Here is a 27,380-nt window from a genome sequence, read left to right on the forward strand (position 1 = left end):
CTGGGAAGAAAAGGCTTATTTTGACCCATGGATTGCTGTGTGGGATGGGGTGATGGCTGAGAACATAGGTCTTGGAGGTCCACACTCCAGGGACAGTGCTCAGACTGCCACTTAGTATCCCTGTGACCTTAGAGGTCTTACCTTCCCGCTGAGCTTGGGGTTCCTCGTGTGAATGTGAGAATTAAGTGAAATAACCTCCACTGAGTGACATTCGAGATGTTTGCAGTCTCCAGAGTCTAATGATCAAGAAACGGGCCACCTTCAGGGAAGAATTTTGACCGGCTAGGGCAGGGGTCAGCAGACTGTCTCTGTAAAGATTTTTAGACTTTGCTGGCTGCAGGGTTTTTGCTGCAGCTACTTGCCCCTCCTGATCTAGTGTGAAAGCAGCCATAGACAACATGTAATGAGTGGACATTAGTGTGTTCCAATAAAACTTCACTTATGGACACGGAAATGTGAATTTCATACAATCTTCACATGGTATAAAATATGTTCCTTCATTCACTTCCCCCCAACCATTGAAAATGTAAACACCATCGTTAGCTTGTAGGCCATCCAAAAGAGGCCTTGGGCCAGATTTGTCCCACTGGCTATAGTTTGTTGACTCTGAACAAGAGGGTACATGGAGTTTAATCTTTTGTGGCTGTGTTATAAATACCATTTGAATTGTTGACACAATGTCTACAAACTTAGAAACTCTCCACGAACTGCTGTCCGTACTACTTATCCATAACCGTCAACTACTTCAGTTGCACTGTCTTATAGATGTCCTTGGTATCCGCTGGGGATTGGTTCCAGGAAATGCCCTGCTCCCCTGTGGATACCAAAATTCATGGATGCTCAAGTCATTTATATAAAATTGCATAGTATTTGTATATAAACTTTGAACATCCTTCCACATACTTTAAATCATCTCTAGATTACTTACAATACTTAACAGTGTAAAGGCTATGTAAATGGTTGCCAGTGTGTGCCGAATTCAATTTTGCTTTCTGGAACTTTCTGGATTTTTTTTTTAATGTTTTTGTTCCATGGTTGATTGAATTTGTGGATGTGGAACTGGCAGATATGGAGTGCTGACTATATTGAATAGACAAATCATGTGAAATAGTTAGGAAGTTTCCTCATTTCTTATTTTAACCATACAGACAAGTCACACCTCTTCAGGAAGCCCTCCACAATTCTTCCAGCTCTTACTTATTTTCTTTCATTAAATTCCTATCTTAAGCTTCAGTGTTTGGATCACAGATATATTTAATTATCCATAGAAATATATGTGGTATTGCTTCGTGTATTTTTAAATGTGTAATTATCTAAATGCCGTCATTCCTCTACATGCTTCTGTCACTCAGTATTATCTGTCTTGGGGCAAATCCATCTGATCCAGACACATAATGCTGTGGCATAATGTCGTGACATGAATATGCACAACTTATTTCTCCATTCTCCTGTCGATGGACATCTAGCCTGTTTCCAGTTTTGCACTATTACAAACAGTATTGTCCTATCTTTGTATATGCCTCCAAATGCATACACAGAAGTTCTTAGAGCTGCATACCTAAAAATGGAATTGCTGGATCATGGTGAAATGGCATTGTCACCTTTATTTTTGCACTGTGTTCTAACTGTTTTACATATCGGTCATTTATGCAGTTGAGGTCTTTTTTAGTCTGAAGGATTCATGAGGTTGGCAACTGTCTTATTTGTCACCCTCCGCAGCCCTGAACGTGGAGGCCTGTGCGTAACTGGGGCTCAGCAGATACATCGAGAGTGAATAATACTATTGGCCTGAACTGAAAACTATTTAAAAGAAGGGGCTGAATTTTATCTTTTTCCTGATTCTTTTTATCTCTTGGTTCAGGATTTGACACAAAGTAGGAGACTGAGACATATAACGACAGAGGAAACCTAGGCGCCTCTCCTTCCCCCGCTCTTTTACAGTTCTTTTGACTCCCAGATATTTCCTCCTCTCTCAGATCCCATCTTGAACATCCATCTTCTCCCTCTTGTTTCCATCTCTTAGGTTCTCCTTCATCACCCAACTCCTGCCTCATCTTTCACAGGTTCACAGACCACACTCCCATTGTTGTGTACTTTAAACTTTCAAACCCGTTGAAGGAGCTTATTAAGTTTTGAGAAAAGAGTCAAAGTTGTTTGGAGACTGAATGATTTCTTTCAGTGCATTTAAAAATCAGCTTTCTTTCTTTTGCCTCTTCAGGTCCAATGCCTTTTAGTCTCTTTTTCAGTCTTGCCTTCTTCTCTCCGGGTACTTATTTTCAAACCTTTTAATCCCTGCCTCTTTTCACCATCTCACCCAACATCATATCGTGTAACTAACACAGGCTCTGCGTGGAGGACTCCTGGCTGTTGATTCCCTGCCTATTTCTATTAAGGTCTAGTTCATGTCTCACTTTCACTCAATGCAATTCCCCTGCAGCCGCTGACCTCCTTTACTACTAATCCCTTCTGTACCCTAATGGGAAAACGGTCAGGTGTCGTGGATGCACACCGAAAGCCAAGGACGTGGCCTGAATTTCTGGAGACCAGCTACTGCTGGCCTCGAAGCCTGGCCTTTCCAGGACACTGCTCTTTCTGCTTTGATATGAAATCGCTCCTCAGCAGCTTCCTCCTTGGATGCGAAGAGGAAGGGCCTATGGAGGGCAAAGGAGGCGTAAGGGAGCCTAGGCCTTTCAGAGAGAGCTGAACTCTGTTGGAACACTTGAAGGAGGACTCAGGAATCCACATGTGTCAAGTTGCTATTACAAGAACATTGATCATTTATTTATTCAACAATATGTATGGAGTGCCCACTACAAGTTAGGCATTGTTCTAAGAGCTCCAGGAGCTGGGCTAAGACATAAACAGGATAGCCAAGGTCTCTGCTGATGGGAAGTTGCTATGTTCTACAGCCTCTTCTGTACCCTACAGAAGAAAGGTCAGTTTTGTATGAGGTTTATTTCAGCTCTCATATTTATGGAATATTTTTCCATAATCCAATTGAGTTTTAATGGTGGTGGTGGTGGTGGTGGTGGTGTGTGTGTGTGTGTGTGTGTGTGTTTGTGAGAGAGAGAGAGAGAGACAGACAGGGTGAGAAGGATTTCAGGGTTACCTGTAACTTCCAAAAATTTAAACTCTGGCTGTGGATTCTGATTACTGCTTATCTCTTAGTCTGAGAAAGAAGAACACTGTCAGTGAATGGAAGGGAATATCACAAAATATTAAAAGTGTTTACCTCCAGTGGGGTTTTTATTTTCTCAGCTATAGATATTTATAGCTTTCAGTTTTTATTTATTATTTTTAATTTTGTTTTGTGGTACGCGGGCCTCTCACCGTTGTGGCCTCTCCCGTTGCGGGGCACAGGCTCCGGACGCGCAGGCTCAGCGGCCACGGCTCACGGGCCCAGCCGCTCGGCAGCATGTGGGATCTTCCCGGACCGGGGCACGAACCCGTGTCCCCTGCATCGGCAGGCGGACTCTCAACCGCTGCGCCACCAGGGAAGCCCTGGTTTTCAGTTTTTTTATGAGAATGCATTCTTTTTATAAAGAGAAAAGGGAAATCATTTATAAAAATTTACTCATGAAATAAAAAGCAGCTTCCAGATAACAAAAGAGTAGAGGCTGCATTTAGGTATGTGTAGATGATCGTGTGGGTCACACTTACTCTACCTTTGAGGTCACGACCTAGAGGAAGGGAGAGTCATAACTACCCACCATCACTCCCCAGTGCTGATTGATGCTCTGAGTAAATTAATACTAAATCATTTCAAATAAGCAGGCTACTAGAACCCAATCAAAGACAAGAATGGAAAAAGACAAATCCCACTCATAAAATAAAAATTCAGGAAATTGCTAGATAGTGGCTTCTGATGAAGCAGTGCTCTAAATAATCTTTTCAAGGTCATCTGGTTAATTTATGCTGCATTTGTAAGTTATTGTGTATTTTTAAAATTAATGAAAGATTTAATTATAGCAGGGTTGCCTGTGACCTTTTGTGAAATGACTTCATCATAAATCTGCAGGTATTCAGAACTGTTTTTCAGGTTTCTAATAATTTGTTCTTAAATTAATGACATCCAGCCAGTGAAAGGAGTTGAGGCGGAGTAAAAGGATTGAGTTGGGATTTGTGGTTTCCTAGCAATGGCTAATTCTGAGTCCTGGACGGAGGTGGCAGAGAAGATGGTGTGTGACTCACCAGAATCCACAGCTGGTTTAATTGTTTACTTAGAAGAATGAGAAATAAATCCAGTGTGTCGATAGGGGAGACTGCAAGTAGCCAGTCTGGGTCATTGCAGAGCCTTTGATTTGGGGCACGTTTATCTACATGTCAATGTGGAGGCAATACCTGGACCAATGGGAGACTCCCTCTTCCCTGGTACCCAGCGGGGTGTCCCCCTCATTTGTGAACTGAAGGTCTGTGCCTGCCCTCCAGCCTGCTGGCCAACCATGAAGTCCAGTTTAGATTCCGTCACCCTGGTATCTCTGACCTTCACCCACCTTAGGGGCTTGGTGAGAGCAGCTAAGCTGTCTCTGGAGGGGAGCTCATTTCCCTAGAACCCAGAATACATCATTGTCTGTGTCATTCTGATGACTCATTCTGCCCATTAGACTGTGCAGAGGAATGACAGATCTTAGCACATCAAAGAAGATCATCTCTTAGAAGAACCTAGTAGCACACATTTATAGTTCCAGAGTTGCAGGCTAGAGCTTGGAAAACCCAGAGCTCTCTTTAGACACAGAAGCCTTAAGGAAAAGCCAGCAAAATGTGGAAAGTGGGTCTTGCCTGAAGCCTTCCCTGGTTAACCATAGCCCGGGATGCGATCACGTTCTTCCAGCAATTACTCATGGTGCTATTGTCACATGTGGCGCACCATGCCTCAACCTGCAAGCTGCAAAGGTATCCCCATGAAAAACAGTCAGTGTTGGTGAAAAAATTGGGGTTCAGGTGACTTGGGTTCTAGTCCTTTGTGTTCTTGAGCAGACCACTACTTTACCTGGGGCTTGGTTTCCCCAGCTAGCGGGTGAAGGGGTTGGGCCAAAGGTTTAGCCCTAAGGACCCTTAGTCTTGAGTACTAAGACTTAATAGTTCTGTTTGCTCTTTTCCACGGCCCAGGAACTCCCAACCAGAGGCCAAGCCAATGAAGATTGTCATAGTTCAGGTTCAAGTACATCATTCTCCACATAGTAAGTGCTTTAGACCTTGAGACAAATTGGGCCATAATTGGAGCTCTCTAGGTAACATCTTCTCTGCCTATTTCTCTTTTCTTACTCCCTCCAGCTGTGCTTTCAGTTTTATATATTTCATCGTGTTTTCTGCCTTCTATGCAAGCAGCCTAAGGGACCGCCCCCCACCGCCCCGTGCCCATACCTCTGTGCCAAACTGTGCAGTCAAATGATGGCTAATGAGTCACAAAATGCTTAAGTGGGGATATGAGAGCCTTGTTGAAAGCGGTGCTGAGAACTGTGTTATAACATTAGCAGCAGCCGCCTGAATTGGACTCCTGGCTCCAAGAACTGTTCACTGCGTAACCTTTCACTGCGCTAAGGGTGACACTCAAAACACAGGGAAAAAAATGCTACAAAAATTCAGAGGAAAGAGATCATTTTTTCTTCCGAAGAAGGAAAGGAGTGGAGAAGGAAGAAAGATCACAGAGCACATAGTAGAAAAGTTAGCATTTAAATTAAAACCCAAAAGACTAATCCATCAAGAAGATAGAAGAATCTCAAAACCTGTATAGTGCAATGATTGCATAATACAAAAACTCAAGGAGAAATGGAAGATTCGAAATGTTATAGGGGAATAGTTTAATAAACTTCACATAGAAGCCAACAGACCAGGCAGTCCAGAAGTTAGTGTGGTTTTGGATATGAATGACACTTTTGCAAGCTTGATTTAAGAGAATATATATGCAACCCTCCACACAACAAATAGAGAATATGTTTTCTGAAAAAACATTTAATATATTTTTTTAATTGACTACATACTGGGTCACATACAAAGGCTGGACTAATTCCAAAGAGCTGATACCATTGAGATGATATTCTCTATGTTCAATGAAAAATTTTAAATGATAAGAAAAATAAATTTAAAAAACCCCACCTCATCTGCTTAGTTTTGTTTTTTAAAAGAGAAATCAAAATGGTCACTACAAAATACTTAGATTTGAAAAGATTTCCTTCTCCTTTCCCCCTTTCCAAGAATTACTGCATATTATTTGACTTCAGACTTGCAGAATGGGTAGGAGTTGGACAAGATCAGATGTTGGGAAAGGCATCCCCAGCAGAGGAGGCCTCACATGAATGTCAGTTTGAAGCCTAGCTCAATCTTGACTTTGAACACGGCCCTAGGGCCTCAGTTTCCTCATCTGAAAAGGCTACACCTAAGATTCTCAGGCCTTGTGTGGAGGATTCAGGATAATAATAGCCGGGGAACATTCAGCAGAGTCTCTGGCACCTGATAAGCATATGCTATCAGTGGGGGCCATCAGTGGTGGCCATTATTAGTATCAGGGCATAGGAGTGGCATAAAAGTGGAGTTGGTGAATGTGAGAGATTTTGTAGAAGTGTAAGAAAAGGATTGAGTGTCAGGCTAGAGGTTAAGAGAGAAGACATACTGAGGGCTGAGTCTCTGCTAATGCAGAGGTTTCTAGCCTGACGTCTGAGAATTCAGTTGAGGCAGTAACAGAAAGAGGACAGTCAGGAAGAAACCGGCAGAGTCAACTCTGGCCTTGTTCTCTTTCTTAAGGTTTTCTTCAGGCAGGCAGAGATGGGAGAGGTGGGGGTTACAGGAGCTCAAGGTGCTGGTGCTGGAGTGACTGAGGAGGATAAGGGAAGGGGGAGGGCCTGGGGCAGCTTGATGACAACACAGTATTATCCTAGTGGAGTTCCACCAGATGTTCCCTCAAAGGTCAGTCTGCAGTGACATCCTGCTAATCTAACTCCCCACGCACTATTGGTTATACCTTTTGCATATTTCCAGTGGTTTCCTAGTGATGAATTCTTGTTCTTTTCCTCGCGGAAGGATTGTGGTCAACCACTGTCTCCTTGAAACTTCTTTCAGCTTTTATAACTGTATATAAAAGTTGGCGTATGTGGAGGTCAAAAAAGAACCAGGTTACTGTGCAGGGGAGAATCAGGTAACCCAGAGTTGCTCTCCTGTAAAGACGAAAACATCTGTACGTAGCCTGCTCCTCTGATTACATTTAGTGTGGCATTGTTTCCACCTAAATTATAGCAATTATATAGGAAGATCCCCTTTGAAATCATTTAATTAATGAGTAGCTATCCCTCTGTGTGGATGGAATTCTAAGGAAGTCTTTTATTTTTGTAAACCACCTCCCTCCCTCAAATTAATCACTTCCCTACCCACAAGGTTTACTCAGGTCTGGATGGTGGATTAGAGAAGGTGTGTTATTTAGGGTCCCAGCAAATCACAGTTGTTTGTGGGAATCCTAGCACAGACCGTGATGACAAGGGGTAGAGAAACTGCTGCTATTTCTCCTGGATTGTTTTAGTCCTCCTAAACCTCAAAGGACACACAACTCAGCCATGTTCTTTGGCCCAGAAATAAGGGTAGATAGAGCTATTACCCCAATTTTGGAAGAAGTGGATGGTTTTGCTAGATTAATTCTACCCATTAATCAACCCAGAACTGTTTATTGAGCATCTGTTATATGAAAGAAGTGCCAGTGGAGACAAAGATGAATGACTCTAATTGATAAATCCTTTGTGTATGGGGTCACCAGGAGACAGATAGCTTGTCTACCTGGAGGTAGACATAGGGATTGAAAGGACATAAACTCTTGGAAATCATCTTTAAGGAGCCATGTTCCACCTAGACTATTTTTGCATCCCATCCTTTAAGTATGCGTGTCACTGCTTAAAAATTATCTTCTGTGGGCTTCCCTGGTGGCGCAGTGGTTGAGAGTCCGCCTGCCGATGCAGGGGACACGGGTTCGTGCCCCGGTCTGGGAAGATCCCACATGCCGCGGAGCGGCTGGGCCCGTGAGCCGTGGCCACTGAGCCTGCGCGTCCGGAGCCTGTGCTCCGCAGTTGGAGAGGCCACAACAGTGAGAGGCCCATGTACCGCAAAAAAAAAAAAAATTACCTTCTGTGAGGAAGCTGAAAGCTTGAGAGATGAAGTGATTTGCTCAAGGTCACCTAGCTAATTTAGTGGCAGACAAGGACTAGGAAAAGACAAGTTTTCTAGTTCCTTGCCTACTACTTTTGCTACCGTGCCCAGACCACCTGTATGTTCAAAGTTAAACAACCACACAAGAGGACACTTTGTGACCAGAGTCACATCAGCAGTGCAGACAGATAGCAACAGAGGAGTTTAATAGAAAGAGAGAGATGGTCTCAGGTTTGTAAAGCCCAATAAGAAGGTGAATCTGGAGTGGAGCCAAAAACTCTCAAAAAAAATCCAGGTGACAAGGGAAAAAGGAAAATAAAAACAGAAGTAATAAATTTTAATAGATTTTTCCTGAAAATCCATATTGTGAAAAATGGCTCTGAGAATTCATTTATTTTGTTCTGTGGGGGGGAGTAACTTTTTCAGGGGAACTAAAGGGTAGGCTACCTGTTTCCAGACAGTCGTATGTATTTATGTATAAGGTGTCTACTTTCTGCAAGGCTCTCTAGGAGATGTCACACACACACACACACACAAAGGACAAAGCCCGTGCTTTTTAGGTTAGTATTTACCTTGCAAAAGGAATTTTGAGCCAACCCTATCGAAACCTCTTGATGAGCAGGGCCTTGGGTATGAGTCTGTGGGGGTCCCAGCAATGAGAATGATGGCGATGGTAATGAATATTGTCAATTGGGAGTTTTCAAGATTTTCACATACATTATCTTGGGGTTTTGATTATGTTGATGAAAATATGCTTTGAGTTAAGAAGGGGGACTGGGGATACATTTCTGAAGAAGGAGGTCAGAATAGTTTATCTTGGTAATTGCAAGGAAGTGGGACTGTGGATGACAGTGAATTTGAACACGCTAGAAATTCGCTTTTTTGCCAAAGACTTGAAAATGAAGCCACCCTCTCAAATTGCCTTGTTCCATTGGTACCCAGTAATCAGCCATTCTTTGTCAAGCAACTATTGTTGAAAAGCTTTATGTGGTCCAAAGAAGTATAAGAACATTCCCAGCCTTACAAAGCTCTCTAATTGGTTGCTACAAATTTGACCAAAAATACAAGAAAATTAAATTCTGGGTAAGTGGTCTAGAGCAGTGTTTCTTAACAGGTGGTCCTGGAGACAACAACATCACCATCACCTGGGGAGTTATTAGATATGCAATGATCAGGCAGCCAACGCTGCTCATTAGGAGGCCTGGGTGTGGGACAATCTATATTTAACAAGCTCTCTAGTTGATTCTGATGCAGACAGTGGGGATCCTCTAGTCTAGAGATAACGGGACCATTTGAGTTTCTGAGGAACGAGAGCTCAGTATTGTTGGAACAGTCACAGAAGACTTTCTAAAAGAAGTAGTACCTGTTTTGGGAATTACATTATCCTTTTGGAGATGTTCCACAACTTTGGTTCCTCCACCCTAGCCATCTCTTGAGTTTTTGTATTCACTTCGTTTATGAGTCACTTTGTTTCCCAAAATGTTACCACAAGTGGGACGAATACGCTGCCCCTGCTTTACTGGTGATAAGCTTAGAGGAGCATTTCCAGGAGATGAGAGGCTTGTATCTGCGAAGTTGATTTCTTGCATTATTATTTAGAAATAGTCTAGGCTTTCTCTTGCTCCAGTCCAGGACCAGGTGGATCTAGTCAGTGTTTATCACCTCTAAGTGATGGAGGTGGTTTCTAACCCCTCTGACTTCCTCTGCAGGGTTCTCATTCCTGCAGATCCTGTTGTGAATTTTAACATCTATTCTAAGGGTAGTTACGAAAAGGGATGAGAAATGCTTGAAATTAAGTTAGTCCTTATTGTATCTCCGACTTAGTTTGCTGTGTTTCTGTCATTTCTTCTTCTTCCATGAGCTCCAATCGGAAGAGCAGTGAATGAATCCAGTATCGAACAGAATTAGGGAAGCCAGATCTTTGCAAAAGAGAGACCCTGCATCAGAGTCACTTATGCGCTATAGGAGGGGGCCCACCATGAACTGAGAGTGGATGGAGAGACAGGAGTACATCAGTGTCTGAAAGTTACTAAGGGGTTTTACCCTACTAATTTCAGTTGGGATCCAGTGAGAAAATGAACAGAGCTCATAATCCTAACATTAAATGTTTAAAAATTTTCATCTGGCCCAGGAAAATGACCCCACGGGAGAGCATACTAGCCAACCCCTGAGTGGAAATATCAGTGTATCAGTTTACAGTTTGGGGAAGGACCTGGAAAACATGGTGTAAGGAAATTTGGGTTAGAAGCCAAAGAAATACTGGTGAAAGGAAGGCACCTGCGGGAACTGTAGAAGAGAAGAATCTAAGTTAGTCCACAAGTTCTGAATGAGCCTCTGTTTTATGTTCAGTTCTGAAATGAGCCCTCAGATCAGAAACAGATATCCCTAAAAGCCGGGAAGGCCAGCGACATGGACATCCTTAGAGGTTCAGGGTCAGTTAGACCACACATACTTGGGTGATGCCAGCATCCTCTTTAACATCAGCCCTGGGAAATGGTTAATCCTGAGCTTGAAGTTCTCTGCTTACTAACTCCTGAGCCATTCCTTTCCTGTGTGGGCAACTTTGTCTATTAGAAAGACCTCTCACATTTTGTAAACTTTTACACTTTTATTTTTTGTTATTTTTTAATACCCAAGAGATCTCCCTAGAGTGCCCATTTATTGGTCTTCCCTCCACTGCCCCTTCCTAAGTCATCCCCAGGTTAACCAGCCATAGTTTTATACCACTCCTTGCTTGGATTGGTAGATGAAAAGTGGTCTCAAATCATATCGCCATTTGTATTATTTCTTGTGCCTCCTGTAACAAATTACCACAAACTGGGTGGCTGAAAAAACAGAAATTTATTCTCTCATAGTTCTAGAGGCCAGAGTCCAAGGTCAAGGTGGCAGCAGGACCTCGCTCCTTCTAGTGCACTAAAGGAGAATTCGTTCCATGCTTGTTCCATCTTCTGATGGCTCCAGGTGTTCCTTGGCTTGTATCTGCATAACTCATCTTTGCCTCTGTCTTCACATAGCCTTCTCCTCTCTGTATGTCTCTCTTCTTTGTATCTCTTATAAGGATACTTTTCATTGGACTTAGGGCCAGGATGATTTTATCTTCAGATCCTTAACTCACAACTTCAAAGACCTTTTTCCAAATAAGGTCACATTCACAGGTTACAGGGAATAGAACATGGGCATGTCTCTTTGGAGAGCCACTATTTCATCCAGTACATCATCTGAATCCCTCTCTTTTTCAGTGTTCCTTAAACTTTGGGAACTGTGAACCCTTTTGGAAATCTGATAAAAAGATATGTAATGTCTCCATAGATAAATACACACAGGCCAGTAAATGCATATTTTATTGCAAATTTCAGGAGATTCAAACTCCACTACCACCACCAAAGCTCCTACATGTATATCCTTCTTGAATGGTGACATCCAACACTAAGTACAATTCTCCTTTGTTATGTAGTTAATGTAAAACAGACCAGGATAGTTCCTCTTTTGTTCTAGAGAATATACAAAATTCTGCATTCATTAATGCATTCTAAGGTTACCTTAAGTATTTCTGGTCTCTCTGAAGTGTTTACTTACATTAATTACATTGTATACAAAAATTCTTAAGCTACATCGTCATCATGATTATTATGTATCCTGAGCTGCACCAAGCCCCATTTCTTTTATCCGGTACTTATGTAGTTGCCAGGGAGGGACCTGATATTCTTCCCTGTTATGTCAGCCTGTCTCTTCAGTTTGTCAAGACCTTTTTGGGTCCTGATTCTGCCATCAAGCATATTGACTGTTTCTTCCAGCTTTGTGTCCTCAGAAAATGCAATTTCCAATGATGACCATTATTTTCATGTTGTCAAGTCATTAATGAAAATGATGAACGAGAAAGAGCAGACAGCAGAACCTTGCAGCTGACTACTCACCCCTCCCTCCTGGTTGATTTTAATGCCTTAATTAGGTACTGTTCAGCCACATAAATTTTACTAGCACCTGGCTCATGTTTTTTCATCTTTTCTTCAAGACTGCTACGGCAGACCATCAGATGCCTTGTTGATATCTGGGTAAATCATGTACCTCATATTTTCTTCTTCTGTTTGCCTAGTAATCCTTTCATAGAAAGGAATGGGATTCATCTGACATGATGTATTTTGTGATCTATAGAATAACTGTAAACTGTTTGGAGTAGGTAGAGCGTTTTGTTTTTTGTTTAGCATCACTAATATCCTGCTACTCAGAGTACTCCAATCAGGGAAGACTTTCTGGAGGAGGTAGCATTCGAATGTGGGAGGATTTGGATAGGCTGGATAGAGAGGGAAGAAGACATTTATCAAGGTTTCTCCCACTGTTTATTTTTTCTTGATGAGCTTTTAACCTTATTCTCCTCTCTTAAATAGAAACTTTTTATGAGATAACTGTTTTGTTAAAGATTAAAAGTTGACTGACTCGTGACCTTTCCGTGAACTGAATCAGAACTAAATGGGAGAAATACCTTAGCGTAGACCTGGCATGGATGTATTGGATTTGGAGACCAATGAATATAGCAAGAATGCAATAGAACGGAGAGAACGTGAGGGCAGGTATCCCACGCAGTACTGGCCACACAGTCCAGGGTATTCTAGCCTCTTGATTCCTACTACTCAGGGCTGAGGGAAGATTCATGCAAAGATCATACGGTTTTACTAAAGGAGAGACCCACAGTCACTCCCTCAAAGTCTGCTTAATCTTTTTTTTTTTTCAGTCAAAGCTCTAAAAAGCTTTATTTAACGAGTAAATGACAGGACATCAAAAATCATTTCCTAAGGTGTATTTTAAGTTGTGTGATCTACAAAACAATTCTTTCTCCATTTCACAATTTTAATTAGCCCCACCCCTCCCAAAGCATCCTCATCTTTCAGATAGAAGAAGAAAATGTCCCTTGAGGAGAGTTAGTCTCTTAGGTGTCATTATGAGGATATTTGAACTTGGGAAGAGGAGAATCCAGGGCTGTGATCATGATTAATTCTTGCTGGAATGGAAGCCGTCCGATTCCTTGAAAGACTTCAGTGGGTTTTGGTTCCCAGCATGACTGGTCTCCCCTTTACATCACTCTGATAGATCCCTTGCATTGTAATTACAAGACATGCCACCTGAGTGGAGTATGGATGATCAGTCTTTTTTTCTATTTTTCTAGAAATGATTGATCATTCATGTTTATAGGGCTATCAACTGCTGGACTTTGAAAAGGTCAGTATTGATTAAGTGGCGCAGAAAGTGTGCTTCTTTGCTATACATAAATATGAGTTCCTTTTATGAGACGACTGAGTTTTCAGGGCAGGGGGAAAGAGGGTGGTATTCACATGAATTAAGCAATGAGAATTTCAACTAAAACACACTTAGATTCAGTCAGAATATTGGAATTGGCAAGGTCATACTTTAGATTAGCTAATCCACACCCACCCCTCCCAACATACACACATACAATTTACTTTACAGATGAGAAAACCGAGTCCCTGCCTGTGGACATCAGTAGCTATAACAGTAGTGCTTGCTTTGAGAAGAAGACTAGATGTGAAAACACGAGGAGCAGGTCTACCTGTGGAGAGGATTGTAGATGTTTGGGGAAGATTTTTCCTTCACCATACCTTTCTATATTTGAAAGCCTTCCTGTAAAGCACATATATTACTTTTGCAAAAAAAAAAAAAAGTTGGTTTTACACCCACAGTGAACACCTTGTCAATTGGCCGTACTCGTGTGGTCCGTGGACTTCCCCTCAGTAGCCTTCACAGACCTGGCTTTAGAAGAATCATTAAAGTCCGGGCTGCAGTTCAGCCCTCTCTCCCTCCAGTCTTGGTGCACTAGACTAGACGCTGTGACTGACTACGGGGCTTTATCTGCTTGCCTTTCTCATTTGTCCCCTGAACACTTAGCGTTTTTGGCCACTTCAGCCTCCACTCGGAATGGCAGTTGGTGAAGGTGGACTACAAATCTGTCTTCAGCCGGCGCTGCAGCAAGGAGGATTATGAGACCTGGCGCCTGCTCAATCAGGTACAGTGCAGGGCGGGTGGTCCTGTCCTAGGAAGAGGGGCCACTGCAAGCCCTGTTTGGTCCTATCGGACCTTCCTGTTTGCGGAAGGAAAGTTGTGGGCCATCTGGGGATAACGGTGGGTTTCGGGGGAGGGATTGGAACCCACACACCCAGGTCTAGCAGGGGCAGGTGATATTTTGGGACCCTTTTGCACCCTGGAATCCTGATCTACTCATTGAAATCACCGAGCAGCCTAGGGAAGTGGTGATAATGGTAACCTGGGATTTTAGTGCTGCCCATGTGGAAATAAGCCCAGAGAACTAGGAGACCCCACCAACGATGTGATCATCTCACCTTTTACTGGGAAGCATGAGAGCATTTCTCAGACCAGCCTGAAGTCAGGACCCAGGAGCGTTGTGGACAGGACCACAGAGAAGGGGTGAGAGGTGGAGGTGAGGGGCTCTAGCAAGGCAGATATTTAGTGCTATGCAACATAGGCAGACTTCTTTTTTCTTCAGAACTATTGGGTCCTTATAATTTGTACCAACAAATTGTTATCCTCCTCTCTGTGCCCTTGACTAGGAATAAGGACTTGGACGCAGTGGTTTATCATAGGGAGGGAACTTATTGGGTCCACTTCAATTTTACTCTGAAGATGATGTGAAAAATATGCCAGAAGTGGGTTCTTTTCCGCTGGAGTTTCTGCTGATGCCATTCGGGCAATTGCCGGGTGGTCTGTGAGGATGACCTGGAGTGTTTGCATTCTCTGTGGAGGTGGAGAAGAAACAAGGCTAAGTAGCCATCACTGGCTAGGTTGGGTGGAGGGACAGTGATAGGCCAGCCTCCCATAGTGTTCCTCTTGCGGGGTAGTAAAAGATAAACCTTTGAATCTTGGAAACTCCTGAATGGTTCCTGGGAGGGAGATTTCTACATAGAGTGACGAAAAGAGAATGAAGAGGCTAACGCTGGTTTATTTCACCATCTCTGTGTTTTTCTGCCTCTCTCACTATGGACTTCCTTCCTAAGGGGGAGCCTTGCATCATGGGAGAAAGGAAAATATTCAAGAAACGCAAGCCAGGAGCTCAGTGTGCCCTGGGCCAAGACTCCTCAGGGACGGTGGTCTCAGAACCCTGTGTCTGTGCCGACTGGGACTTTGAATGGTGAGTCCCTGGGCATCTCATTGCCAATTCCAGCTAGACATTTACTGGTTGGGGGGATGAGGGTGAAGATGAAGCTGGGGAGGAAGGCATGACTAAGAGATAGGTGTGTCTGCTGGCCTATGGGCCTCGCTGCCCCAGTTCCTGGCCAGATGGGATGTCTGCATCCCTGGAAGGAGGACAGGAGGAGGCGATTTCACAGGGAAGATCACTGTTCTATCAGAGCAGCATGTCCAAGGGGACTTCTTCCCATCTTCAGTTAGCATCTGTCCTGGAAAGTCCCAGAGAGGTGGGGCTGGGCACAGAGAGCTCAGAGAGCTGCCACCTTGGGCAGTTACCTCCAGAAACGTTAGCTAGAATTATGCTCTTCCAAATGAGCTCTCTTATCATCATTTCTTTTTTTCTCCCTCTAATGACAACCACAAAGAATGACTTTGACTCTCACCTATTAGCTAATGACTCACAAATTTCCAAATATTTACCTCCATCTCTGGCCTGTCTCTCCTCTTGGATGGGGACATTTGTGTCCATCTATTTACTCAGCATCCATCTTCCCTTGAATTGCTAATAGGGATTACAAACTTGGTGTGGCCAAGCAGAATTCTTCCCGAACACCCACTAGTGGAAGCAGTTTTTCAACTTTTCTTAAGCCACCCCCCGCCCCCATCCCAGACCAGTTTTTCCAAATTCAATAAAACACACTGATATCCACTCGGTTGCTTAAGTCAAAATCCCAGGAGAGCTTGATTTTTCCCTTTACCTTCAGGTCCAGGCCATCCACAAGTCCTTGAAAGTCTCTATTAACAAAACACATTCTAACTCAAAGCACCTCTACCCATGACCACTGCAGTCTGGATCACTCCAACAGTTTACTAACTCACTCTCTGCTTCTACTCTGGTCACCCTGAAATCTATCCAAAATTATATTTTAAAAACCCAAGTCAGATCTTATCAGTCCTGTACTTGAAGCGCTCCAATGGCTCCCCCTCTTCCTTAAAATATAACCTAATCTTCTTTCTTTGCTCCACTGTAGATGACTGGCCCATTGCCATTGCTCCTTAACTCCTTACTGTTCTCCCCTCATTCACCATTTTGCAGCCACGCTACTGTCTCCTACGCTTTGATTAACCCAGACTCATTCCTAGCAAAGGAAACAGCAGGTACAAGGATTTCTTCCACATCTCAGCATGGCTGGCAACTTTGGATCACTCATGCCTCAGCAAAAGTGGCAGCTCCTCAGAAATGCCTTCTGAGACCATCTAGTCTCACCTACACCCTGGCACTCTCTGGCACATCACCCTGTTTAATTGTCATCTTAGTGTTAATCACAAATAGAGAGATTGTGTTTTTTGATTTCTTTGTTATTGCCCATCTTTCCCCAGTAGAATGGGAGCCTCTCACTGTTGTGGCCTCTCCCGTTGTGGAGCACAGGCTCCGGACGCACAGGCTCAATGGCCATGGCTCACGGGCCCAGCCACTCCACAGCATGTGGGATCTTCCCGGACCGGGGCACGAACCTGTGTCCCCTGCATCTGCAGGTGGACTCTCAACCACTGTGCCACCAGGGAAGCCCTGAAGGTTGTTTCTTTTAGGAGAGTCAAAAACCTTCCCAAACCTGGGAATGGGTGATCCCATCGGTGATCGCAGCATCATCCCAGGCTGATTCCAGTTAGACGAATTCTTCCTCTGTGTCACAGTCAAAAACTGAACTTCATTTGAGATATTTTCATCACCCATTCCAAAGCTAAGGGCTCAGGTGTCAGCCTATAGACATGGAAGGGGCAGGACAATGACAGAGCTGCATTAGGGCTTATCTGGTGTCTAATAACAGAAATAAGTCCAAATGGGTACAGAACAGCTGCCCTGCCCAGAAGCCTCACCCCCTCCATCCTCATTTCATCCAGCCTGTTTCTTGATTTGCTCTGTAAGCCATCTTCCATTTCCCACTTTCTACTAGGACTGTAACTGGTAACAGCAAGCCCGCTCGTTTACCATGACTGCCCCCTACCTGCTCTTCATCCCTGAACTCATGCCTTGAAAAGCTGGACTTCAGCAAGAATCGTCCAAATGGGATGTGCTAGATTGAATTGAATTTAAATGACAGGGTCCTATCTGTAGCATGTTTGACTCTTTGGAAACAAAGGATATTTTCACAATTGGGAAGAATAATTTTTAATTATTAACCACAATCCAGAAAAATAGTCATAGCAGTGATACAGTAGGCCACTCAGAATTATGGTACATGACATATTGATGTCAACCTGAATGTGCAGAACTGAAAATCAGGCTTCCTTGTGTCCTTCCGCAGACTGACTCCATAGAGGTGCATCGTCTTTGCATATGTCGTGCTACATTTTCTCCTGTGTCTCTCTGAACTGTACTAGACCCTCACCCATTGTTGGGAAGCCTTACAATTGAGAAAGAGTAGGAATCGTAATGTAAATATTTTTTTCTTCAGCAATTACATTAACATTTACTAGTCTGGGAGAAAAACCCAGCTCTGATATTCAATTTTTGACCTTGGGAAATTTACTTAATCTCTATGACTTCACCTCCTAGGCTATTAAATACAAATATATGACATGTATCTCATTGGGTCCTAGGGAGGAATAAGTGAATTCACATACATCGTTATTGTGAATAAGGAATTTATCCTAATGGTATACACAGCTTTTGATGCTGCGGTTGTTGTTAATCTTGAACCCCAGGGTTAAGTGGTCCCCGTGGTATTGTTAGCAAGTAAATCAGAGCTTATACATCCAAATAAGCACTGTCTTCGAAGTTGAACCTTTGGGTGTTATCCATTTATTTCAATGGCGATGGCTTTGCTTAAACTATTTCTGAACCTGCCTTTGGAAAACTGCTGTCAGAATGCATCTATAAGTAAAGAAGTGGAGGGAGCAGCCCTTGCAAAGTATTCTATGGTTCTCACACTTGCATTGGTAGAGGTACCACCTGGACCCAACACCCTGTAATGTCAGTATCATTACTATGACATTTTAGTGAGAAGAAAATTAGCATCTGGAATGTAAGTTACTTGACCGAAATCACATTAGCAGTGAGAGAAAGAGGTGAGGATGAAATGTAAGTCTAGCTAAATTCCACATTCTCCTCTCTATATCATGCCATTTCTCAAGAAATCAAACAAATCTTTGTTATTTTAGATACACTTTATTTTTCAGAAGAAATAGGGTTCCCAAGTTTGCTTATTCTAAAATGATCTCATCCTCAAATGATCTAAGTTAACTGCTGGTGATGAGGTTTAATATAGAATGTTCCATTAACTCTAAACCAATGCCAAATAAAGTAGTTTTGGCCATTGGTACTAGGAATGTCATAGGTGTATGGTGTACAAGAGGACTTTATAGAATTTTGAGGGGGGATATATAAGACATGGTATGTTTGGCTCTCTGTAGCCAATCATACCTCATATTAAAAAGAAGATAGAACCACTTGTGTCTGAGTTAGGACTAACAAACACACAGGACTTGAAGCTGCGTTAGTAGTCATAATCTGAGAACAAAAGCAGAAGAATCGTGTGACCTAAAAGTATTTTTGCACTACTTCTGAGTATGGCAGAGAGAGTTTGATTCTGAAATTCCTGAGATTTTTTGTTGCTGTTATGGTGGTTTTCATGGACAATGGGACTGAGTGTTTAAAATTTTTTTCTTTGTTTTATTTTTAAGTCAACTTCAGTAAGCATAGGTATCAGTTAAAAAGACAGTTTTTCAGGCTTCCCTGGTGGCGCAGTGGTTGACAGTCCGCCTGCCGATGCAGCAGACGTGGGTTCGTGCCCCGGTCCGGGAAGATCCCACATACCGCAGAGCGGCTGGGCCCGTGAGCCATGGCCGCTGGGCCTGCAAGTCTGGAGCCTGTGCTCTGCAACAGGAGAGGCCACTCAAATATAGTTTGTTTGTTTGTCTTTAATGCTCATGCTGAAAAATCCGTGTATGGCAACAGTTTCATAGCCCTGTCTCCTTCTCAATGTTCCTTCCTACCAGGAAGTGTTAGCTAAGGAATCTGAAGACCCCAGCTTGGTTAGTATAAGCGATAACCATTCATATTCCACCTAGTTGTTTCCCTAAGCCAAATCAGGTCATGTTCATTGGATTGGTCCAGGCAACTTTTAAGTCTCAGAGACAGCAGGGAGTAGAGACTGGGGAGGATGGATTAAATGCGTTGATTCCGGTGGAAAAGTTGAGGAGTGCAGCCTGGGTTCACAGAGGAATTTTCTGCCCGTATCGTTCTGCTTAAGAAGGAAGGCTTTATAGATTCTCAGGTGCCTTTACTTGTAGAGCACCATTGAATTTCGCAACTTTCACCTTTCCATCCAGAGCGGGTGTCAGTAACAAGTATGAATTTTACATAAATATTGATGTTTCTACTTAAAGGCCTCATAAATCCCCCAGCCTTATGTTTACTGTACAGAACCTCTCTGTAGCAACCTCCATCGTGGCACTGGTGAGGGGCTAGGAGCAAATCCTCCATGAGAAGTAAGTTTGTCAGAAACTACTGGGTAGTCAGAAAAGGGAGCTGCTCTGAAGTCCTATGAGGGCTCCTAGGAAGTACTTGCCCCCTGGGAGGTCCAAATGCATTTGTTCAGTGAGAAACCAAGTTGGACCAGAGATTATGCCAAATTATTCTCTTTCTTACTCCTTCATCCAACCACTCACACAGCAGTAATTTTGCTGAGCACCTGCTATGTGCCAAGTTTTTTAGATGGATTAACTTAATCTTCCCAACCAGCTCTTGGAAGGAGAGTCTGTTATCATAGGCATTTTATAAATGAAGAAATCGAGACAAGAGAGGTTAAGTGTAACTCATTCAAAATAATAATATGCTACTCCAGAGTCTCAAGTCTCAGTATGTCTTTTTTTTTTTTTTTTGTCCACACCTCGCAGCTTGTAGGATCTTAGTTCCCCAGCCAGGGATTGAACTCAGGCCCTTGGCAGTGAAAGCATGGAGTCCTAACTACTGGACCACCAGGGAATTCCCAAAGTCTCAGTATGTCTTAGTGTTTACCTTCCATGTCCAGTATGGCTCCAGATCCACAGAGCGAGTTTATCAAGTGGCAGTGTAGAACGAGGGGAAGAGATTTGGGGTGCCGTAGTACATAAATTCAGGCACGTCTGAAATCTAGTCAACCTTTAGTATTCTGCATATAGGGCTCAATCAAGCATATTTTTTCTATAGACCAGGCATTGTAGAAAAATCGAAGCTGTATTAGCCAGAGGTATTGGATGCAAAGGAGGGATGACAGGAAATAGAGTATAATTGGGTGCTGAATTTCATGATCCAGACCTATGCTGTACAGTATAGTAACCACTAGCCACATGTGGTTATTTGCATTAAAATTAAATACAATGAGCCCATCGACAGATGAATGGATAAAGAAGATGTGGTACATATATACAATGGAATAAAAGAAACGAAACGAAATTGGGTCATTTGTAGAGACGTGGATGCATCTAGAGACTGTCATACAGAGTGAAGTAAGTCAGAAAGAGAAAAACAAATATCGTATGTTAGCGCATATATGTGGAACCTAGAAAAATGGTACAGATGAACCGGTTTGCAGGGCAGAAATTGAGACACAAATGTAGATAACAAACGTATAGACACCAAGGGGGGAAAGCGGTGGGGGGGGATGATGAATTGGGCAATTGGGATTGACATGTATACACTGATGTGTATAAAATGGATGACTCATAAGGACCTGTTGTATAAAAAATTAAATTCAATTCAAAAATTAAAAAAAAATTAAATACAATGAAACATTCATTTCTTCAGTTCCACTAGCCACGTTTTGGGTGCTCAAAAGTCACATGTGGCAAGTGGCTACCATATTGGATAGCATAGATGTAAAACATTTCCATTATCACAGAAAGTTCTGTGGGACAGCACTCGTCCTACCTGCAAGTGCTAGGAATGGTGAGAGCAAAGAGATCACTGAGGACTGGAGTAATGATGGAAGGCTTCCTGCAGGAAGTGGTGATGGAGCTGTATAGACTTGCTGCTGAATAAGTATGAGGAAAACGGGCAGCACATCCAAGAAAGCGGATATGTGAAGGTTGTTGAGGAATAGAGGGGTATGGCCAGATGGGTAGCATGGGGTTAGATTAGGAGAGACACTTGAGTGATGATTGTTTGATTTTTCAAACAATTTCTGAAATGGTTTGGATATAATTATCTTTCTATCTCTGTAGCTACATTTAGGCTGTGCCTTAGCAAATGCTGATGACATTAATTATTAGTCCATTGTTTTTGTTGTGGTTGCTTCTCTTTTCTGAGTGTTCATGCTGTGGCTGCCAAAAACCTCTATCTGATCCTAAACCCAGCGTGCTCTACTGTCTCCTAAGATGAGACAGAGACACCTGTGGAACACTCATCCTAGAGCCTCAGCTCCCAAATGGGGAAATGGAGGAACTGGGGGTCGATGAGGCTATGATGGGGTAGTGCATAGTCTGAGAGTAGGATACCCCCTACCACTGGGCCAGCAGAGACCATGACTTCTTGGATGGCTCCAAGAGGCTCAGAATGACATTAGGCCCTCCCTGCTGATTAAATGGGTGTTTCATGGGCTTGTACTAATGCTGAACCAGCTATCAGGAATCTCAATTATCACCTTTGGTTAACATCTTCAGGTGTGTACAATCTTTAACAAGTCATTTCTCCTCTTTTTCTTCTCCTTCCCAATCTGTCAACTGAGGGGATTGAACCCAAGGAATACAGGTGTCCCTTCCTATTCTGACATGCAGAAGCTTTTTGATTTCTGAACTTTTTCTTGTCTATTCCTTCTTTGGATTGTCTGAGGCTTCTCCCTGGATGGGACTTGGAGGACACATAGGTCCCTATGTGTCCTAAATGGACAAGTTTTCCCATAAGCTTTTAGAAGTTCTAAACCCTTTTATAGTCAAGAAAAGCACAGAGGTGGCTTATTTCTTAAAGGAAACTGTGTGTTTGCAGAAGTTGTGGTAGCTTACTTTGCAGAGGCAAATCAAACTTTCTGGTACATTCTCTTCAAATGTCACAATTCAACAGAAAACCACCTTTCCTCAAGAAGCTGGAGCAGCAGCTGGGGCTGCTTATTTGCTGACATCGCAAAAACTCCAGAGCTGGGAGGGATCTTGGGCAGGATGAGAGATTTTAATATACATTTAGCAGAAGTTAATGAAGAAGTTCACAGCTTGGGGGCAGCCAGTGATGTTTCCATTAATGTTATTAAATATTAATAAGGTGCTTTTTCTCTTTGGGGCAAAGCAGCATGGCTGATGCACCTTTTTTTTTTTTTGCGGTACGCGGGCCTCTCACTGTTGTGGCCTCTCCCGTTGCGGAGCACAGGCGCCGGACACGCAGGCTCAGCGGCCATGGCTCACGGGCCCAACCGCTCCGCGGCATGTGGGATCTTCCCGGACCGGGGCACGAACCCGTGTCCCCTGCATCGGCAGGCGGACTCTCAACCACTGCGCCACCAGGGAAGCCCCTGATGCACCTTTTTAAATTACTACATCACTAACAGGTAGCAGAGCTGAACAGAACTGCTAAAGATGTTTACATTTAGCAAGGAGAAATAAGACATTTCTCTCCTTCCCAGAGCTGCTTAGGAGAACACCCTTCCTTCAGAGATTACTAATATTTCTTAGGATTCACAGGACATTCAATAGATTTACCTCATAAAGGAAGCAGGGAATTTTCTAGAAGTAGTGCAGACACACCACAGCCCAAAACTTTCTGCAGATAAACAATGCTTAGAAATCAGATATTCAGTGCTGTACTGGAAAATGTTTAACCACCGGCTCTCTGGAAACAAAGAAACAAATAAATAAGCCCTGATTAGTAGTGTTTGCTGATTGCTATAAATATTCCCACCATATCTGATTTCAGGTTACCAACATGGCATCACTGAATGCAGAATTAGGAATTAGATACAACATGTATCTAATGTATTTACTGTATAGAAACATAGACATAAATGCCTTCAAGAGCATAAATAATAAAATGATGTACAATGACATTTTCTATATAATATTTATTGCATATAATAATACAGCAAAATAATGAGGAGTTTCTGTGTTTTCGGTATTTATTATCCTTTGAATATAATTTATTTAATTGAAATTTTGTATAACTTAATTTTCGATAATAGTTGTGTTTAACAACCATTAACTAACTTGCAAAATTCCTGGAATTTTAAGTTGGCTCTCATGGGCAGTTACCAGCTGGCACAACATTGAGTCCATATGAACTCTCAGGCTGGAAGATCTCCAATCATTGATCAGGGGAGGCATGGCAAAAGATTACCTTGACAGACATGTCCCTTTCTCCTTTTCTTCCAGTTTCATTTAAACTCGCCGTATCAAAGCTGGTCTTGACCTTCACCTTTCCGTGTAGCGATTTGCAATGACTCAAGCTCACACTCACTCCACAGGCATCTGTTGAGCACCTGGGATTCTCTCTGTGGTCCACACTGGGAAGTCAACCATGGGCTCACAGTCTCCCTGCAGAAATAGACCAGATGCCATGGGATAATTTGTGCAATCATTTAAAAATGTAATTAGAGTATCATTCACCCAGTAAATATTTATTTAGCACCTTCAGTGTCCTATTGTAGACTCTTATATTGCCAAACAAAACCAACAGAAGGGTTTGCTCTTTTGTAGCCTTGATGTTTCTAAAATGCTAGGACCACAAAGGTTTGGTCCAGGGAAGCAAGAATGGCTTCATCAGACCTAGATATTGAAGAAGGATACATAGGAAACCACCTGAAACAGAAAAAGGTAGAGTGCTTCAAAAGCCCAGGGCAGGACTTCCCTGGTGGTGCAGTGGTTAAGAATCCACCTGCCAATGCAGGGGACACGGGTTTGAGCCCTGGACCGGGAAGATCCCACATGCCGCGGAGCAACTGAGCCCGTGCACCACAACGACTGAGCCTGTGCTCTAGAGCCCGTGAGCCACAACTACTGCGCCCGTGTGCCGCAACTGCTGAGCCCGCGTGCCACAACTACTGAAGCCCGCGTGCCTAAAGCCCGTGCTCCACAACAAGAGAAGCCACCGCAATGAGAAGCCTGCACACCTCAGCGAAGTGTAGCCCCCGCTCGCCACAACTAGAGAAAGCCCACACACAGCAACGAAGGCCCAACGCAGCCAAAATAAATAAATTTATATTTAAAAAAAAACACACACACATAAGCCCCGGGCATCACACAGACAAAGACAAAGAGGGTTAAATGTTGGCCTGAGTTTGGTTTGGAGGAAGGTGGTGACAAGGTAGGGTGGGGTCAAACCGAGAAGATAATTTATATAATCTCATCAGTCAATTGGTACTTCTTAACTGTACTGCTTCATCCTGTATCACACTGTGTTCTGCTTGATACTCTATTACTCTGTTCTTTTGTTGGATTTGAGGCATGTTGTCTTCCTCTCTCCAAAAGACTGAAAACCCCTTGAGAATAAGGATTATGGCACTTCCTTCACAGGACAAGGCACATACTGAGTAATAAATGTGGAATTAAACTTTTCTTTCTGTCTCCCTTTCATTGCTATCCTAGTTACCCACATAGACAATTTGCATCTATTTTCATTGGACTTTAATTAAATCCTGGCTCAAAGAATAGGAGAGCAGAAAACGAAAGGAGGGGTGGGTCTGGAGAGAGCGATTTCCCTGTTGTTTTATGTTTTATTAACACTCAGTGGATCAGTATTCAAATGTCCAGATTGTTCTGCCCTGTCTGTGGGTTTCAGGACATCTTTGGGTGCTTGACTCGGAGGCATGACTCCTCCCCCAAATTTAAGCCACCTTCAGTGACCTGGGGTTGGTTACAAGAGTTACAAAATGCCTACTTTGTTGCTCTTTTTCTACCCTGGAATTTACGTTTCTGGGAGCTTTATAAAAGTCCAAGAAGTAAGGCAACACCATTTACATTTCAGATGGGAGAGCACCTCTCCTACAATGGTCGATGACTTCCTCATTCTGGAATGTGGAGGAAAGGAGCAGAAAATCATACCAGACTTTGTTTCTTCATTTTACTATGGCTAGGCTTTTACAAAAACATGGAGAAGAGCTACAGTATAGTTTTTGTGGGGTTGTGTGTGTGTGTGTGTATGTGTGTGTGTGTGTGTGTGTTGTTTTTTCCTAAAGGAAACAAGGGACCTGTGTTATAAATAGTTGGGAAAAGTTTGAATGACTGTGTATATGTGAATGCAAATGTGTATATTTGTTTGAGAGAGATTTCAGAAAAAATGAAAATAAGATCAATGAATTCCATTTTGGAATAAAATGTGGAATCTGAACACAGAAATAAATCTTGACCGTTAAAGTCATCTTCTTGGTTGTCATCTGCTTATTTCAGTAAATCCACTGTGATCCAAAATATACTTTTAAGCTTACAGTATCCCTCACACCCACCCCAAGCCAGTGTACCTGCCACATTATGTACATCCATACTTTTTGAAGCCTGGACCCTCCATCTGATAATCTATTATGTCTTCTATACACTGAACTCCGAATGACTTTGGAATTATTTCCAAATCTGAAAATCCATTTTCAAAGTATGAATATTTGTCCCCACTGGGAATATTTAAAGAATGTGTTGCAGCTTTGGGGATGGTTAAAGGGATGTGTTTGTGTGTGCCTGTGGGTATTTTCACATTTGTGCATCTACACCAGTATGCAATATTTATTTTCTCGACAGTGACTATGGCTATGAGAGACGTGGAGAAAGCCAGTGTGTCCCAGCTTTCTGGTACAATCCAGCATCCCCGTCAAAGGACTGCAGCCTTGGTCAAAGCTACCTTAACAGCACTGGGTAAGTAAAATACCTGAAGGAGCTCCAATCACTGTTTCCCTATTTCCCTAAGTTGGGATCAAAGGAGGATTCCTACTGAAGCAAGGTGGAGTGTAGATAGAGTTTGTTTGTAACAGGTGGCTTCTGAGGAAAGCTGAAGGGTTCTTTAGCTGAAGCTAGCTTTTTTGGAGCATCAAAAGAGATTTCTAGAGGGGTGGGACAGGGAGGGTGGGAGGGAGACGCAAGAGGGAGGACATATGGGGACATATGTACACATATAGCTGATTCACTTTGTTATACAGCAGAAACTAACACACCACTGTAAAGCAATTATACTCCAATAAAGGTGTTAAAAAAAAAAGAGATTTCTGATTACCCAGATTTCAGTACCTTTTGCTATTTGCCTCTGAAATACCATAGCTATTATTTGATCAGACCTTCTCTTTTGGAAGGCGATGCCACCTTATTTTCCAGACCCCAATGGAAATAAATTAACACTAGTGGTGTGCAGACACTGCAGTGCTTTCTAGTGATAGATGAACCAAAGCTCTCATAGACCGATGACGAAAATTTAGAATGAAAAGTCAAAAGTCCCATCCTAGGAGCTCTTGGATTAAGAAGATCAAGGCACACTCCCTGTACTTGTCAAGTCATGTATGTTTCTCTCTTTGTTCACTTATTACTTACTCACTCAGATGCTTGAAAAAATCTTCCTTGGAGATCTGTTGTCTTCCCCTTTCCTTTGCCACTCCTATGACCTAGAACAGCTTTGGAAAGTGGATTGGTGGTCTGAGACAGTGCTTTTTAAAATTTAATGTGCTGTGAATCACCTGGGGATCTTGGTTAAAATACAGCTTCTGATTTAGGAGATCTAGAGTGGCATTGAGATTCTTCATTTCGACAAGCTCCCATGCGATGTCAGCATTGCTGGTCCTAGCACTGATCTTTGAGTAGCAAGGGACTAAAGTGTTCTGGAATTCAGTCTCAGCTCTTCCAATGGATCTTCTAACATCTCACACAAGTTACTCACCAGCTCAGTACTTTTACCTTACTTGGTTGTAAAATGGTGGTAGGAGTACTATCTACCCGACTGATGTCCACAGAGGAAGATAAAACATGATGGAAGAGGTATATCGAGTGGTCTGAGATACTCTGAGAAGCATACATTTTTTAGCCAAAAATTTGGTTCTTAGGGAGCTATTCCTGGGATCTGAGCTGAGGTTTAATCACTGCTGATGTCATTTTATTGTACGTGAATGGTCTTAGGGATTTAAGCCACTCAGATCCAGATCCAGCAGCATGAAACTTAAAGACAT

General features: G+C 42.8%; 1 protein-coding gene across 1 annotated transcript in view; it reads left to right on the top strand.

Moving 5' to 3' along the window:
* SORCS3 (sortilin related VPS10 domain containing receptor 3) overlaps positions 1-27,380 on the top strand; it is a 590,148-nt gene that overhangs the window by 528,679 nt on the left and 34,089 nt on the right. The window contains exons 15-17 of the mRNA XM_024734978.1: positions 14,026-14,143; positions 15,150-15,283; positions 25,972-26,085. Of these exons, the coding sequence (XP_024590746.1) occupies positions 14,026-14,143; positions 15,150-15,283; positions 25,972-26,085 (366 nt within the window). The remainder of the gene's footprint in view (positions 1-14,025; positions 14,144-15,149; positions 15,284-25,971; positions 26,086-27,380) is intronic.

The sequence above is a fragment of the Neophocaena asiaeorientalis genome, unplaced genomic scaffold (assembly GCF_003031525.2).
Source record: "Neophocaena asiaeorientalis asiaeorientalis breed wild unplaced genomic scaffold, Neophocaena_asiaeorientalis_V1.1 scaffold240, whole genome shotgun sequence".
In the NCBI taxonomy this organism is placed as follows: Eukaryota; Metazoa; Chordata; class Mammalia; order Artiodactyla; family Phocoenidae; genus Neophocaena; species Neophocaena asiaeorientalis.